Source organism: Hevea brasiliensis, chromosome 15 (assembly GCF_030052815.1).
Source record: "Hevea brasiliensis isolate MT/VB/25A 57/8 chromosome 15, ASM3005281v1, whole genome shotgun sequence".
Classification (NCBI taxonomy): domain Eukaryota; kingdom Viridiplantae; phylum Streptophyta; class Magnoliopsida; order Malpighiales; family Euphorbiaceae; genus Hevea; species Hevea brasiliensis.
The window spans coordinates 62,584,770-62,600,778 of record NC_079507.1 but is presented as its reverse complement, the minus strand read 5'-3'; the positions used below and the strand labels follow the sequence as shown (position 1 = coordinate 62,600,778).

General features: G+C 27.8%; 2 protein-coding genes and 1 pseudogene across 2 annotated transcripts; all 3 read left to right on the top strand.

Moving 5' to 3' along the window:
* Positions 1–4,065: 4,065 nt before the first annotated feature.
* LOC110671232 (peroxidase 15-like) lies at positions 4,066–5,452 on the top strand. Its single transcript, XM_058136306.1, has 4 exons — positions 4,066–4,309; positions 4,398–4,589; positions 4,674–4,842; positions 4,992–5,452. The coding sequence occupies exons 1-4, from the start codon at positions 4,088–4,090 to the stop codon at positions 5,435–5,437; spliced, it is 1,029 nt and encodes a 342-aa protein (XP_057992289.1). The 5' UTR covers positions 4,066–4,087; the 3' UTR covers positions 5,438–5,452.
* Positions 5,453–6,041: 589 nt separating this feature from the next.
* LOC110671254 (peroxidase A2-like) lies at positions 6,042–9,767 on the top strand (annotated as a pseudogene).
* Positions 9,768–12,604: 2,837 nt separating this feature from the next.
* On the top strand, positions 12,605–13,962 carry LOC110671233 (peroxidase 15-like). Its single transcript, XM_058136695.1, has 4 exons — positions 12,605–12,844; positions 12,937–13,110; positions 13,297–13,480; positions 13,607–13,962. Exons 1-4 carry the CDS (start codon positions 12,623–12,625, stop codon positions 13,900–13,902), a joined length of 876 nt encoding a protein of 291 aa, XP_057992678.1. The 5' UTR covers positions 12,605–12,622; the 3' UTR covers positions 13,903–13,962.
* The last annotated feature ends 2,047 nt before the right edge of the window (positions 13,963–16,009 follow it).

The following is a 16,009-nucleotide window of genomic DNA, read 5'->3' as shown; positions in this document are numbered from 1 at the left end:
AATTTTAAACATTTTTAATTAAAATTTATATTTTCTTAATTTATTTTTTTAATTCCATAAAAATATTTAAATATTTTTTAATAAAATGCTTTAATTGCATAATAAAACCATAAAAACAAAAAAGAACCATCCCTTTTAATTTTCAGTTTGGTTTTAATATAAGTTTGGTTGTGTTTGGTTTTGGTTTTTAATTAAGAGTTTGATTAATTTAGTTTATTTAATTAATTCAGTTCACTATGATTTTAATTTAATTAGTTTAATTTGATTTGTTTTTATAAAAATAACTCTATTCTTTATGAAAGAATTGCAAAAATATATACAGGAATTATTTTTATGAAATATTTTTTAAAAAAATTGTTAATTGTAATGATTATTTTTTAAAATTTTAAATAAAATCATAATTTTTCTCATTTAATTAATTTATAAAATAATTAATTTTAGAATCGAATAGCCCAAACCCATGGAATAGTATTCATCTTCTGTAAATGAAGGACCACCAGTCCATTCTTACTGTCGTTTCATATATGCAATATTTAATGGTCATAACCTAACCTAACCGTTTAATTATTCTATGCTGACCTTAGGAAAAGTTCGTAGACTTCTAATTAAAATATCGATCTACATGTAACAGCGACGGCCGGTAAAGTGGTCTATAAGTTAAGAAAATTAATCTGTCTTTTCTCCTTAATTAATGGACCACATTAACATCGAATCCAAATTTCCAAAAAATTATTAATTGATTTCAAAATAATAAAAAAATTACGTGGAAATTATTAATTGATTTCAAAATAACAAAAAAAAAAATTACACGTAAATAAGTATAAAATACTTAGAATATATATGTGATAATTATTAATTAATTATATATATATATATATAAGGTTTAATTAGCGCCAGAAATTTTTTAATTTGATTGTATAATTTTTAAAAGTACATATTTTTATTTAAATCTGTAAAATTTGTAAAATTCATGTTTCTATTTTTAGTTATCATTGTTATCTGCAAATATATTTGTAATTTTTAAATATGGTTTTCATAAATTTTACAGATTTAAATAGTTTGTTAATTATGCAGCTGGGTTTTCTGAGCTTTATATTCTTCTTCGTATAAAATAATTTTTAATATATCATTAAAATTTCAAAATATTTAGTTATATTTAATTAATATGCGCATTGGTTGAGGATTAAAAAGAAAACGTTAATGTTTTTGTCATATATATATATATATATATATGTTAATAGAAAAGAACAAACACTAACTACTACTTCTTTGTCATAATAATTATATATATGATCCTATATTGAAGTCCTAATTAAAGTTGATTAAAAAATTATAAAAAAATAAAATTAATAACATATATTATTTTAATTAATTAAAATATTATAAATACAATATATGAAATAAAATTATTAACATATATTACTTTAATCAATTGAGAATATGAACATTTTAATTTTATAAATTAAAATTTTTTAATATAACTTATTATAATCCATTTACTGTAGAAATTGAAAGGTAAAAAAAAAAAATTATCACTTGGAGATTAAAAGTTTAGAGCTAATTATTTAATTTATATTCTTATGTTATTTAAACTACATTGATTTTCAATAATAAATTAGTCCTTCATTATCATAATGCAAATTAACCTTTTTTTTTTTGTCCATTTTATTATTCTCTCCATTCCCACTAATCATGTCATTTTAATCTGTCCATCCCATCGTTCCCACTCTTCCTATTTTTATATTATAGATAAATTATAAATTATTATAATATAAATTATAAAATTTATATTATAGAACAGAGTTGAATTTAAATTGAAAAGTTATTTAATCAATTAATTAAAAATTTTTGATATAATAATGAATTCTTACATTATTTCTTAGCCAATTAAAATTGAGAGTAATTTGTTAATATTAAATTTAACCATGCCTTTTTGTCAATCTAATTATATTTCCCTTTTCACTTTTATATATAATATAGATTATTAAAATAAAAAAAAAAATAAAAAATATACTTAACAATTAAAAAAATTCAGAATAATTCGACAATATCTATATTATATATAATTATATGAAGGAAAAGAAATATTAGTTTTAATCAAATTAATCTTCATTTTTTAAATTAATTATAATTATATTTTTATCATTTAAATTAATTTTAAATCCTATTTATACTTAACTTCAATTAAATATAAAATTTTATAATAAGTAATTAATTAAAATAAAAAATTAATAAATAAAAAATAATTTAATGGTATAAGTAAAATACTTTGTTAATATCTAATTTTTTAAATTTATATTTATAATTTGTTATTTATTATATATATTTAAAAATATTTATTAATTGCATATTATTTTTTAAGTTAATTTCCATCTAATTTTTTTTTTATTACAATGAAATAATATATTAATATTTATAAAATTATGAATATTATTTAAAATCAAATGTTTCAATCACTATAATTTATAAAAAAGAAAATAAAAATAATGTAAATCATTCAAAGATTATTATTAATTTTAAAATTTGTTAAATCAGCAATTTAAAAGGAATTTTATTTCTTTTTAATCAGTACTAAAAAAAATTAAAGAGAACTAAATTTAAGCCTAATTAATTTATTTCTATGTGTATCAATATTATTATAATAATTAATTCATTTCTATGTATATTTATATTATTACAAGTATAATTTCTTAAAAATGATTATTATAGAGCTAGTATTATATCGTTTATAAAATATTATCTCTTACATTAATAATAAATAAATGAATAATAATAATAATAACAATTAATTAGACTTATATTTATATTATTACTTTATTAATATTTTTTTATTTTTAATCTTTTTAACATTGAAAATAGTAGTGTTCATGGTTCTTATTATTTTGAATAAAAAAAATAATAAAAATTGAAATATAAAAAGATATTGTGTATATATTCAATCATACTGAATATCAAATAAAAAAATAATTAAAACTAAAATCAATTTTATAAAAATATTTTTATGATTTTTTGTAAACATAATATAAATTTGATATAATTAAAATTTAACACATAATATATACAATTTATTTATAATAATAGATTATATGCGATACAATATATATACAACTACAAATGAGGGTCTAACTTTTTGAACTAATAAAATATTTTAATAAATATTATAAATATAAATTTATATTTTTTGTTTTATAAATTCTTTTTAAAAATTATTTTACAAAAATTTTGTTATAATTTTTAATTTAAAATTAGAAACCCAAATTATATATATATATAAAATTCTTATCCATTTTTATAAATAATTTTTTTTACATTAATTCAGGTATATAATTTTATTATGTAAGTTAATATTATTTTAAATTATAAAAAATTAAAATTATATGCAAATCAAACTTTTTGTTAAAAAAAAAAGTAAAGTAATAAAATTTAAATGAATTAAATTCAATGAGTTAATTTTTATTTATTATTAATTTATTTTAATTTTTAAACATTTTCACTTATTTATACTTTTAAAATTTATTATTATATTTTTTATTATATTACATTTAAATTAATAATATATGTTAATAATATAACACATAAATTTCATAAAAATACAATCAAATAAAAAAATAATTTTAAATTAATAAAAATTTTTATTTATATAATTAATTAAAATGACATTAAAATTAATTTTTAATTTAAATAATTAAATATAGTATTTATAATATTATAATAATATTATATAATATATATAAAATAATAAAAAAATATGTAAAAAAAATTAAATCATAAATTTTTATAACGAGTGGAACACATTTTACAAAAACTAGTAATTTAAAAAGAATAAATTACCTTCAACCTCAATGCGAAAATATTCTATCACATCAGCAAATGGGTAAATACACGATTCGTTACCAATACTCCATGCATTAAGTTAAATTCAGGTTAGGTAGAATAGGACCACTTGTGAAAAATCAAATGAAACTTGCAGGGCATCTTCCTCAAATTCCAATCCTTTCTTTTTTGTCCTTGCTGGTCTATAAATACGAGCTTCAAAACACCATTAAACATTGAAAACACATCACTGCAATAGATTAACTACAAAAAAATGAAGCGTCCTTCTCCATCGTTGACGATGGTGGCAGTTTTAGTTTATGCCATTTTGGTTGGAGGGCAGTTGGGGTATGCTCAGCTCACTCCAACGTTTTATGAACAGAGCTGCCCAAATGTCTCCTTTATTATCCGTGAAGTCATTCAAGAGGCCATGCTAACTGATCCCAGGATCGATGCCAGCCTCATCAGGCTTCATTTCCATGACTGCTTTGTTAATGTAAGTTTTACAGCTATATATTATGTTATATTCTCTCTCAAATTTCTTACATATAACTCTTTATAATGAGTCCAAATGTATGTTTAAGGGATGTGATGGATCAATTTTGTTGGACACCACTGATACTATGGAGGGTGAGAAAGAAGCTGCTGGTAATAACAACTCAGCCAGAGGTTTTGACGTTGTTGATAAAATGAAGGCTAGCTTGGAGAGTGCTTGCCCTGCCACTGTTTCTTGTGCTGATATTCTTACTATTGCAGCTCAAGAATCTGTTTCTTTGGTAATGTCACCGACGTTTTATGTATTGAATTTAATTTTTGAGCAAGCTTTAGTTGAGAGTAGATTAATGTAATTAAGGTTGCAGGCAGGGGGCCCAACATGGACTAATCTACTTGGAAGAAGAGATAGCTTAACAGCAAACAGAACTCAAGCTAACATTAGCCTTCCAAGTCCCTTTGCATCCCTTGATGTGCTCAAGGACAATTTCGCTGCCGTGGGGCTTGATAATATTTCCGATTTAGTTGCCCTGTCCGGTAAATATATATCGATTTATTCTGTTTTTATCTAAATATAATAAATCAAATTAAAGGCTCCAAAAAATTGCTTGTTATTAATGCCTCCTACTATTTTATTTTTTGGTATTATATTATAAAATTATAAAAGGAAATTCGTTCTTCTTCAGGTGCTCACTCATTTGGACAAGCTCAATGTCGAACTTTCAGGGATAGAATATATAACTCTCCTGAGCTACCATTGAACTCAACCTATAATGTAACACTTAGCAAAATTTGCGCGCAAAATGGAACTGCTGATGGTAGTGCGAGAACGCAGCTTGATTCTACAACACCTAATGTGTTTGATAATAAGTATTTCTCTAATCTTCAACTTGCCAGAGGTCTTCTGGAGAGTGACCAAGTTCTATTTTCAACCCCTGGAGCTGATACTATTGAAATTGTTAACAATTTTAGTGCTAATCAGACTGCATTTTTTGAAAGCTTTGTGGAGGCTATGATCAGAATGGGGAATATCAGCCCTTTAACAGGAACTGATGGGGAGATTAGATTGAATTGCAGCAGAAAAAATGGAGATTTAGCTGGTGCTGGCATTCGTCTTGTTACTTCTATGTGATCATTTAAGAAATGCTATTTTATCCAAAATAAATAAACAAATAGTAATATGGTCACTGCTGGACCAAATTTCCCTTTGTCATCTATTTTAAATAATTGGATCTTATAGAATTCTGTGTGGACAATAAATTTGAATTTTACTTTTTTCTAATCCAATTACCGGTTTTTTTTTTTTTTTTGCCATCTTTACTTATAGAACATATAGTTATTTTAATTTAAAAATAGCTCTTTAAGGCTAGAATTTAATATTATAATTATAATATTAGAAATTAAGATATAAAATATATTTTAATTTATATAAAAAATAAATAATCAAGTAGATTTAACCTGCTCGAGTCACCAATTAAACATAAAATAACCCATATGTATGCACATCTTTCATCACTAGTTACCTCTCCCCTGACATGATGCTTCGGATGGGGATAGAACATATTCATGCCAATGAATTGAAATAGAATGGAAGGGCACCTGCCCCAGCTGCTTCCAATCCTTACTGGTCTATAAATGAAAGCCTCAATGAGACCATTTCTAAACATTGAAAACTCATCAAAGCCATTAGCTAGCTAGGTACAGAGAAGACGATGCATCCCTCTCCATTGATGTTGATGGTGATAACTTTATACGCAATTTTGGTTGGATCATTAGGGTCCTTGGCCTATGCTCAACTATCTCCAACATTTTAAGATCAAAGCTGTCCAAATGTCTCCAACATTATTCGTGGAGTCATCCAAGAAGCCTTGCAATCTGATTCAAGGATTGGTGGCAGTACCTGTGCCTGCATCTCCTCCTAGCACTACTCTTCGTCGTTCTACCCGTATAAGAGAAACTCCTCATTATCTTTCTGATTTTCGCTGTTACTCTACTATTGCAACCCTTCATGAGCCTCGTTCTTATCGTGAGGCAAGTACTGACCCTCTTTGGCAGCAAGTTATGACTGACGAACTTCAGGCTTTAGAGAAAAATCATACTTGGGATTTAGTTGATCTTCCACCAAACAAGACCCCTATTGATTGCAAATAGATTTACAAAATTAAGACCCGTTCTGATGGAACTATTAAACGCTACAAAGCTCGCTTAGTAGTCAAAGGGTACACTCAAGAGTATGGTATCGACTATGAAGAAACTTTTGCTCTAGTGGCCCGATTAACATCTATTCCCAGTGTCTTAACTATTGCTGCAGTTCTTAAATGGAAACTTTTCCAGATGGATGTCAAAAATGCTTTTCTTCATGGTGATTTAACAGAAGAGGTTTATATGCATCCTCCTCCTGGTTATCATTCTCCTCATAAGGTTTGCAAACTTCGGCGAGCCTTATATGGATTAAAACAAGCTTCCAGGGCCTGGTTTGCCAAATTTAGTTCCACTCTTGCTCAACTTGGTTTTTTCTCCAGTCCACATGATTCTGCATTATTCACTTGCCGAACTGACAGTGGTATTATTCTTCTGTTGCTTTATGTTGATGATACGATAATGACAGGAGATGATTCATCTGGTATTTCAGAGTTACAACATTATCTCAATCAACATTTTGAAATGAAAGACCTAGGTTCTCTCAGCTATTTTTTGGGTCTTGAAGTTTCTCAAAATTTTGATGGCTATTATCTATCTTAAGCCAAATATGCATCCGAATTACTTTCTCGAGCAGGCATCACTAATAGTAAAACAGTATCAACCCCATTGGAGCTCAATTGCAAACTTACACCTCTTGATGGCACTCCTCTTGATGATCCTCCTTTATATCGACAGCTTGTTGGGAGTCTTGTTTATCTTACAGTTACTCGACTTGATATTTCATATGCTGTTCATCTGGTCAGCCAGTTTATGTCTGCTCCTCGCTCAACTCATTTCTCTGCAGTACTTAGAATCCTTTGTTATATCAAAGGCACTCTTTTTCATGGTTTGCACTTTTCCGCTACCTCCTCCCTAGTATTATCTGGCTACTCTGATGCTGATTAGGCTGGTGATCTGATAGATCATCGCTCTACAACTGGTTATTGTTTCTTCTTGGGTAATTCTCTTATCTCTTGGCGTAGCAAAAAACAAACTGTTGTTGCACGTTCTAGCACAAAATCTGAATATCGTGCTCTTGCTGATGCTACATCTGAATTACTTTGATTACGGTGGTTATTAACTGATTTGGGTGTCATTCATTCTTCTGCCACAATGCTTTATTGCGATAATAGAAGTGCCATACAAATTTCTCATAATGATGTATTTCATGAGCGTACCAAACACATCGAAATTGATTGTCATTTTGTACGTCATCATGTTGCTTATGGCACCATATGTTTGATTTCTGTCTCCTCTGTCAACCAAACCGCTGATATATTCACCAAAATGCATCCTCCCGCTCGCTTTCAGGATCTCTTAAGCAAACTCAAGTTGGCATCTGTGCTACCACCTTGAGTTTGAGGGAGGGTGTTAGCATAATTACAACAATTAGCATGATTATAGGAGATTTGTGTAGCATAATTACAGCAATTATTATTCTTGTCTAAATTAGCTCATATTCTCATGTATAAATAGATGTAATATCTCTGTAAATAAGACACAGATAAATACACAATCCTTTCCTTCATTACTTGTATTCTTTCTTCTAACAACTTCCATGACTGCTTCGTTAATGTAATTTTCAATAACTATTTCTGCAGTTCATCCTTTTTTTTTTTTTTCCTTATTTCTTTCCTTTTTGATCATATCAGGCCTTGTTTTAGTGATGAGTTCAAATATATTGATCTTGTTTCAGGGTTGTGACGCGTCACTTTTGTTGGACAACACTGATACCATAGAGAGTGAGAAAGAAGCCCTTCCAAATAATATCTCAGCCAGAGGTTTTGATGTTGTTGATAAAATGAAGGCTGGGTTGGAGAGTGCTTGTCGTGGCATTGTTTCTTGTGCTGATATTCTCACTGTTGCAGCTCAACAATCTGTTGATTTGGTACTGTTACTACTATTATAATCTATACACTAGCTTTCAATATGTTTACCATATCATATTTTTATCTGAATAAATCAACATTTTTAATATATATATATATATATATATATATATCAACCAAAACAGGGCAAACAAGAAAACTGAGAGCAGAACAGAATCAAAGGAAGGCTACAAGATCTGCCCGTGAGACACCCTGCTTAGCTATGGAAACAAGAATAAATTGTTAAAATTTAAATCTTCCCGACTTCAAATATTGAAAAATAAATATTTGACTCATTCAATAACGTAGTTATTACATATGAATATATCAAATATACAAATTGGTTTTTTATTTTTTTTTTTATGGATAAATTTGTATATCTAACTAAATAGATAGTAGGTCTCTACAGATGAGTTATATTTCATTAGTATTGGAATCATTTTTAGAATTATAAGATTTCAAGTTTGAGATCATTTTCGATAGTGAGATCATAATTAATTATTTAATTAGTGGTGGTTTATGTATGAATTAATCATGTAGTTTTCCCTAGGGCTAGACTATACCAATCTAAGCATGCAGGCAGGAGGGCCAACATGGACAAATCTACTTGGAAGAAGAGATAGCTTAACAGCAAACAGAACTCAAGCTAATATTAGCCTTCCAGGTCCTTTCGAGACCGTTGAGGGGCTCAAGTCCCAGTTCTTTGTAGTCGGCCTCAATAATAATACCGATCTAGTTGCCCTATCTGGTCATTTTTAATTTTCTTTTTCAAATAATAAGTCTCTAATTACTTACTATAATAACTCTTAATGAGATTAGATGACTTTTTCTTCCTCCTTAAATAATAAAAAAAATGAAAACTCAAAAATACGAAAAACTAAACTTTAATTCTCTGTTAATCATCTTGTTACTTCAATTTTTACAATTTAACCTTTTTTTTCCTTGGTATTCATCAGGTGCTCACACATTTGGAAGAGCTCAATGTAGAGCATTTAGCAGCCGTTTACACACCTTCAATAACACCAATTCTCCACACCCAACATTGAACGCAATGTATTTACAAACGCTTCAACAAATATGTTCCCAAGGGAAATAGGAGTGTAATAACCAATCTTGATCTCACAACTCCTGATACCTTTGACAATAATTATTTCTCAAATGTTCTAGTTGGCGAAGGCCTTCGCCAAAGTGATTAAGAACTATTTTCATGCTCCTGAAGCTGATACAGTTGCTATTGTTAGAAATTTTAGCGCTAATCAGAGTGCTTTCTTTGAAAGCTTTGCGGAGTCCATGCTCAGAATGGGAAATCTCAGCCTTTTAACAAAAACTAATGGAGAGATTAGATTGAATTGCAGCAAAGTTAATGGAAATTCATCAGCTGGAGCAAACAGTCTGCTTGTTAGCTCCATATGATTTAAAAGAACAAATCTTGTATGCTAAAATAAACTGTCATTATTAGACCATATAAATAAACTTTGGCATACTATTTTAAATATATATTCGGTTTTTATATAGATACAGTGGACAATTAAAGTATTATTTATTTTTTATTTTTATATTAACATATATACTAAAGCCATTTTATTTTTGTATATTTAATAAGTAATTTATATAAATTATAAATATTTTAAATTAAAATTTTAATTTTTTAATTTATACTTTTTAATTCCATAAAATAGTCAATTATTTTTTTAATAAAATTATTTGGATAATACAACCATAAAAACCAAAATGAACCATCCCTTTCTAATTTTCAGTTTGGCTCTTATACACGTGAGTTGTGTTTGGTTTTGATTTTTAAGAGGGTCGATTAATTTAGTTTATTTTAATTCATTTCTCTTTGGTTTAAATTTTGTAATTTGATTTCATTTATTTTTATAAAGATAACTCTACTATTCATGAAAGAATCAATATATATATATATGAATTATTTTTACTTTTGTTTAATTTAAATCATTATTTTCTTAGATTTTAGATAAAATCATAATTTATCTTATTGAGTTAATTTATAAAATAATTAATTTTAGAATCGAAGAATCTAAACCCATGTAATATTTAAATGTACTGCAAACTTTCCATTTTTAATTTGGTTTTATACACAGCCTGATAAATGGCTACCAACGAGTTTTAACTTAGTGTTCATGTTAAAGTTATCTATAGAATTTTTAAATTTAGTAAAATAAAAAACAGACAAGCAATCTTAGAAAAATGGATTAAGTCTAATTATTTACCTTCAAAAGTTAGCTCTAAAGGGAGGAGTATCCGACACATTCTCCTATCCCAAATTAATGTGAAATTTTAACATACTCTCTCACATTCAAAAGGCTCAAACATTAGTTGAAAGGCTCTAATACCATTCTAAGAAAATAAATCGGGTCTACCTCACTCTCAAAAGCTAATTTAAAGAGAAATGAGTGTCTAAAATTATATGAAAAAAATATTATTCTATCCCAAACTAATGTGAAATCTTAAGAGAACAATGGCACTGCATTCTATCATCAACCTAACAGCGTTTTGTTTCATAAATGGTCGTCACCTACCTATTTAATTATTTTATGCTGGTCTTATGAAAACTTTGTAGACTTTCGATATTTGGATAAATTTCAATAATTATCCCTGAACTTATATAGTTGTAATATCACAGTCCTTTAACTTTAAAACGTTACATAAAATCTCCTAAATTTTTAAATTTTGCATAATAAAATCCGTTTGACTTTCGATTATTGATTTTTCAATTAGAAACTAATGTGAATAGCTCCTGCATGGCACTTAGTCAACATTTCTCTTTCCTCTCTTATGTAAAGTGTAAAATTATTCTCTTTACGCATGAAAAATTATTTTGTCTATAAAAAGAAAAAGAATTCAATTTACACATGACTTGAGAGTTAAAAAAGAAATACTGACTAAACTCCATGTTGAAACTGTCCAGGTCAGTGCCTAATTGAAAAACTGGTAATTGGAGGTTAGAGGGATTTTACTGTACAAAATTTGAAAGTTTATGGAATTTTATATTACATTTTTAAGTTGAGAGACTGTAATGTTATAATTAGATAAGTTTAGGAGCAGTTATCAAAATGTATCCCTCGACGTGTGTATATATATATATATATATATATATATATATATATATATATATATATATATATATATATATATATTAATCAACGAAACCCGGATTGACAAGAAAAAAGAAATGACAAAACCCGATAGGGTCTAGATGTTAAGAAAATCTGTTTTTTCTCCTTAATTAATTAAGGACTAAAATATATATATATATATATATATATATATATATATTAATCGACGAAACCCGGATTGACAAGAAAAAAAAAATGACAAAACCCGATAGGGTCTAGATGTTAAGAAAATCTGTTTTTTCTCCTTAATTAATTAAGGACTAAAACATCGAAAACTCTAAAAGTCATTAAATGTTTTCAAAATTTATTATTATTATAGTGTAATATATCAGGTGTAATTAAAAAAAAAAATTCATATCATGAAAATTTCAAAATACTTAGTTATATTTAATTAATATCTATAAATTTATTTTTAGATCCCGTATTTTAAATCCTCCTTCTTTATTATTATTATAATACACAATAATAATGCATATATAATTAAATATATATGCAATTTAATCAGATATAATTAAAGGCTAATTACATTTATTTTGTACGCGAAATCTCTAATTCAAATCAAAATATACTATAATTTGGTAGATAAGATTTTAGTTTTACTTAATTAATATTCATTCTTTATTATTATTATAATACACAATAATAATACGTATATAATTAGATGTATATGCAATTTAATCAGATGTAATTAAAGGCCAATTACATTTATTTTGTATGTGGAATCTCTAATTCAAATTAAAATATACTACAATTCGGTAGATAAGATTTTAGTTTTACTTAATTAATATCCATTTGGCAACAAAATTGAAAAATAAACATATCACCTAATAATTGAGTTTAGAGTAATCCTACGATATAATTTTAGGAGAAGAACTTACCTTAGACGTCAATGTGAAAATATTCTATCACATGCGTAACATATGATTCGTCACCAAAACCTCCGTGCATGCATGATGTTATACACAAGTTAGGTAGGATAGAACCGTATATGTGTGAAAAATCAAATGGAACTTGCAAGGCGCCTTCCTTAATTTCCAATCCTTTCTTTGTCGTTGCCAGTCTATAAATACGAGCTTCAAAACACAATTAAACATGCAAAACCCATCACTGCAATAGATTAGCTAGAGAAAAATGAATCATCCTTGTTCATTATTGATGGTAGTGGCAGTTTTAGTTTATGCAATTTTGGTTGGAGGGCAGTTGGGTTATGCTCAGCTCACTCCAACATTTTATGGTCAGAATTGCCCAAATGTCTCCTTTCTTATACGTGAAGTCATTCAGGAGGCCATGCTAACTGATCCCAGGATCGATGCCAGCCTCATCAGGCTTCATTTCCATGACTGCTTTGTTAATGTAAGTTTTACAACTTTACATTATATATTCTCTCTCAAATTTCTTACATATAATTCTTTATGATGAGTCCAAATGTATTGATCTGGTTTCAGGGGTGTGATACATCAATTTTGTTGGACACCACTAATACTATGAAGGGTGAGAAAGAAGTTCTTGGTAATAAGAACTCAGCCAGAGGTTTTGATGTTGTTGATAAAATGAAGGCTAGGTTGGAGACGGAATGTCCTGGCACTGTATATGTCACTATCATTATACTCTATAGCTTTGCATAAATTTTATTCATTCTAGCATGTACATCAGAAATTCATTCAATAAATTTAATAAAATTAAATTATTAAATAATGATAATTATATATATTAAATTTAATTTTCGAGCAAGCTCGGGCTCTTGCCCCTGTCCAAGCTGATGCCTACGGGGATCAGCCCATGAACAGGTCTGGAATTGAACGTAGACTAATGTAATTAAGGTTGCAGGCAGGAGGTCGACTAATCTACTTCGAAGAAGAGATAGCTTAACAGCAAACAGAACTCAAGCTAATATTAACCTTCCAAGTCCCTTTGCGTCCCTTGATGAGCTCAAGGCCAATTTCACTGCCGTAGGGCTCAATACTACTACCGATTTAGTTGTCCTGTCCGGTTAGTTTGTTTATCATAGAGATTTAATCCCTCGAACTATTTTACTCTCTGGTATTCATTTATATTGAAAAATTACGGGAAAAAAAATAATAATCTTTCTTTTTCTTTTTCTTTTTTCTTTTTCAGGTGCTCACTCGTTTCGAGAAGCTCAATGTCGAACGTTTAGGGGTAGAATATACAACTCTCCTGAGCTACCATTGAACTCAACCTACAATGCAACACTTAGCAAAATTTGCTCACAAAATGGAACTACTGATGATAATTTGAGGACCCAACTTGATTCTACAACACCTAATGTGTTTGATAATAAGTATTTCTCTAATCTTCAATTTGCCAGAGATCTGCTGGAGAGTGACCAAGTTCTATTTTCAACCCCTGACGCTGACACTATTGAAATTGTTAACAATTTTATTGCTAATTGATATTAACAGTCCAAAATCCAAGACGATTAGTCAAAATTACGTCTAGCGTGACAGTAAAAAATCGAGACGGTATTTACATGGTCAGAACTGAGCAAAAAAAAACCGAATATAACAAGATCGAACAAGTTTTCATTCACCCAAGACGGCAAACAAAAGATATAACTGAGCAGCAACCACGCCAATCAGAGCCCGGATTTCATGGACCAAGCAATAAATATGCCAGGAATCAAGTAGAGTGGATTTCATGCTGACAATCCCAAAAAAACAACTAAAATTACTTCTATAGACGAAGCAATAACTATTTTTCTAAAAAGTCTATAAATACCAAATAAGAGACTATGCATATTCATTCTATATTTCTTTTCAATTAAATACTCTCTGAATGCTCTCTTAAATATAATCTCTGACTTGAGCATCGGAGTAGTCTGCTATAAGGCCATTCACCTTACATTTTCTCTTGTTACAGGCTCAAGCGGCTGGCATCAAAACCAAGATCTGTGGATCACCGGTAGCATCGCTAATGAATTTTTGAAAAGTTTTGTGGAGGCTATGATCACAATGGGAAATATCAGCCCTTTAACAGGAATTGAAGGGGAGATTAGACTCAATTGCAGCAGAAGAAATGGAAATTTAACTGACCCAAATTCCTCTCCTCCGGTTTCTTGGAGTCTTTTCTCTCTTCTGGTTGCTTTTGTTCCTTTGCTGTGTTTCTTTCTTTTGTATTTCTTTGCTAGTTCTCTTGCTAATTTAATAAATTCTTTTGCATATCAAAAAGAGAAAAAAAAAACTAGACCAGGCATTCTTCTTGTTAGTTCTATTTGATTTAAGAAATTCTCTTGTATCCAAATTAAATAAATTAATATGGTCACTAGGTAGACCAAATTGCCCTTTCTCAACTATTTTAAATGGTTGGATCCTGTGTGGACAGTCAAGAAATTTGACTTTAAAAAACAAAATAAGAATTGTGTAATAAAAGCTGTACGTGTTATAAAAAGTTCTTGTAAGTTTAATTCATGTCTTTTGTTTTTTACAGAGCCATGTGACTTCTTATTTTGCTTGTTTGGTGTACATATGGTTCTTGAAAAACTCTCGAATTGAATCCAATAATTCAAAATCAATAATTCGTTTTATCTAATGGAATCATCACACGCAAATTATAATTGATGGGCTATATTGCAATTATTTCTCTTTTTTAACGTAAAAATAAATAATAATTTTAAAAGAAATAAATAAAAAAATTCAAATTTGAAATATTTCACTCTCAAATTATACCTAATTAATAAAATTTTTGATATTACGTATACAAGACGTAGTTGATATTACGTGTAGAGAATTAAAGTAGTGAAAGAATTTGTAATTTTTATTATTTTGAGCATAAATACAAAAGTGGTATATAAATTACGTATACGATAAATATATGTAACATTCATTGTAGCACAGAAGTCGCATCTTGTCCATGTAAGTCTGTATTGTTCAAACAATTTTCTTTCCAATGGCTTGATAAGTACATCGGTAATTTATTTATTTATTTATTTATTTTATTTGGTGAGGTCTAATGGAATTGATACGTTATAAAAATTAACCATCTTCCTTAAATATTTTTTATTAAAAATAATAAATTTCAAAATTTAAAATTTTCCTAATCCGTGAAATTTTAAAGATTATATAATACTGATCAAATTACCCGTAGAAATTATTATTTTTATAATTTTAAAGATTAAGGGATACCATCTAGATTAGGACACATTATTATTTTTCATTTAATTATAACTAAAAATTCTAATTTGAAATTTTATTTATAGATAATTTTCATATTATTGAAATAAAAGGTTATATATACCAGTATCACCACAAAAAATTAAAAAAATAATTGCAAAAATTTTCGATCAAATATGCTTACATTTTGTTGGTAATCAGAATTTACAAACAAATCACCGACGAAATTTTTTCGTCTATAAATTATAACGTAGGTAATTTTTACCTGCGAAAAAGATATTATAGCTAAATTTATTAACGAATTATTTCGTTGGTAAATTAAGATTTTTTTTATAGGTAATTTCGTGGAGGATTGTATGCTTATAAATTACCTGCTATTTACTGATAATAC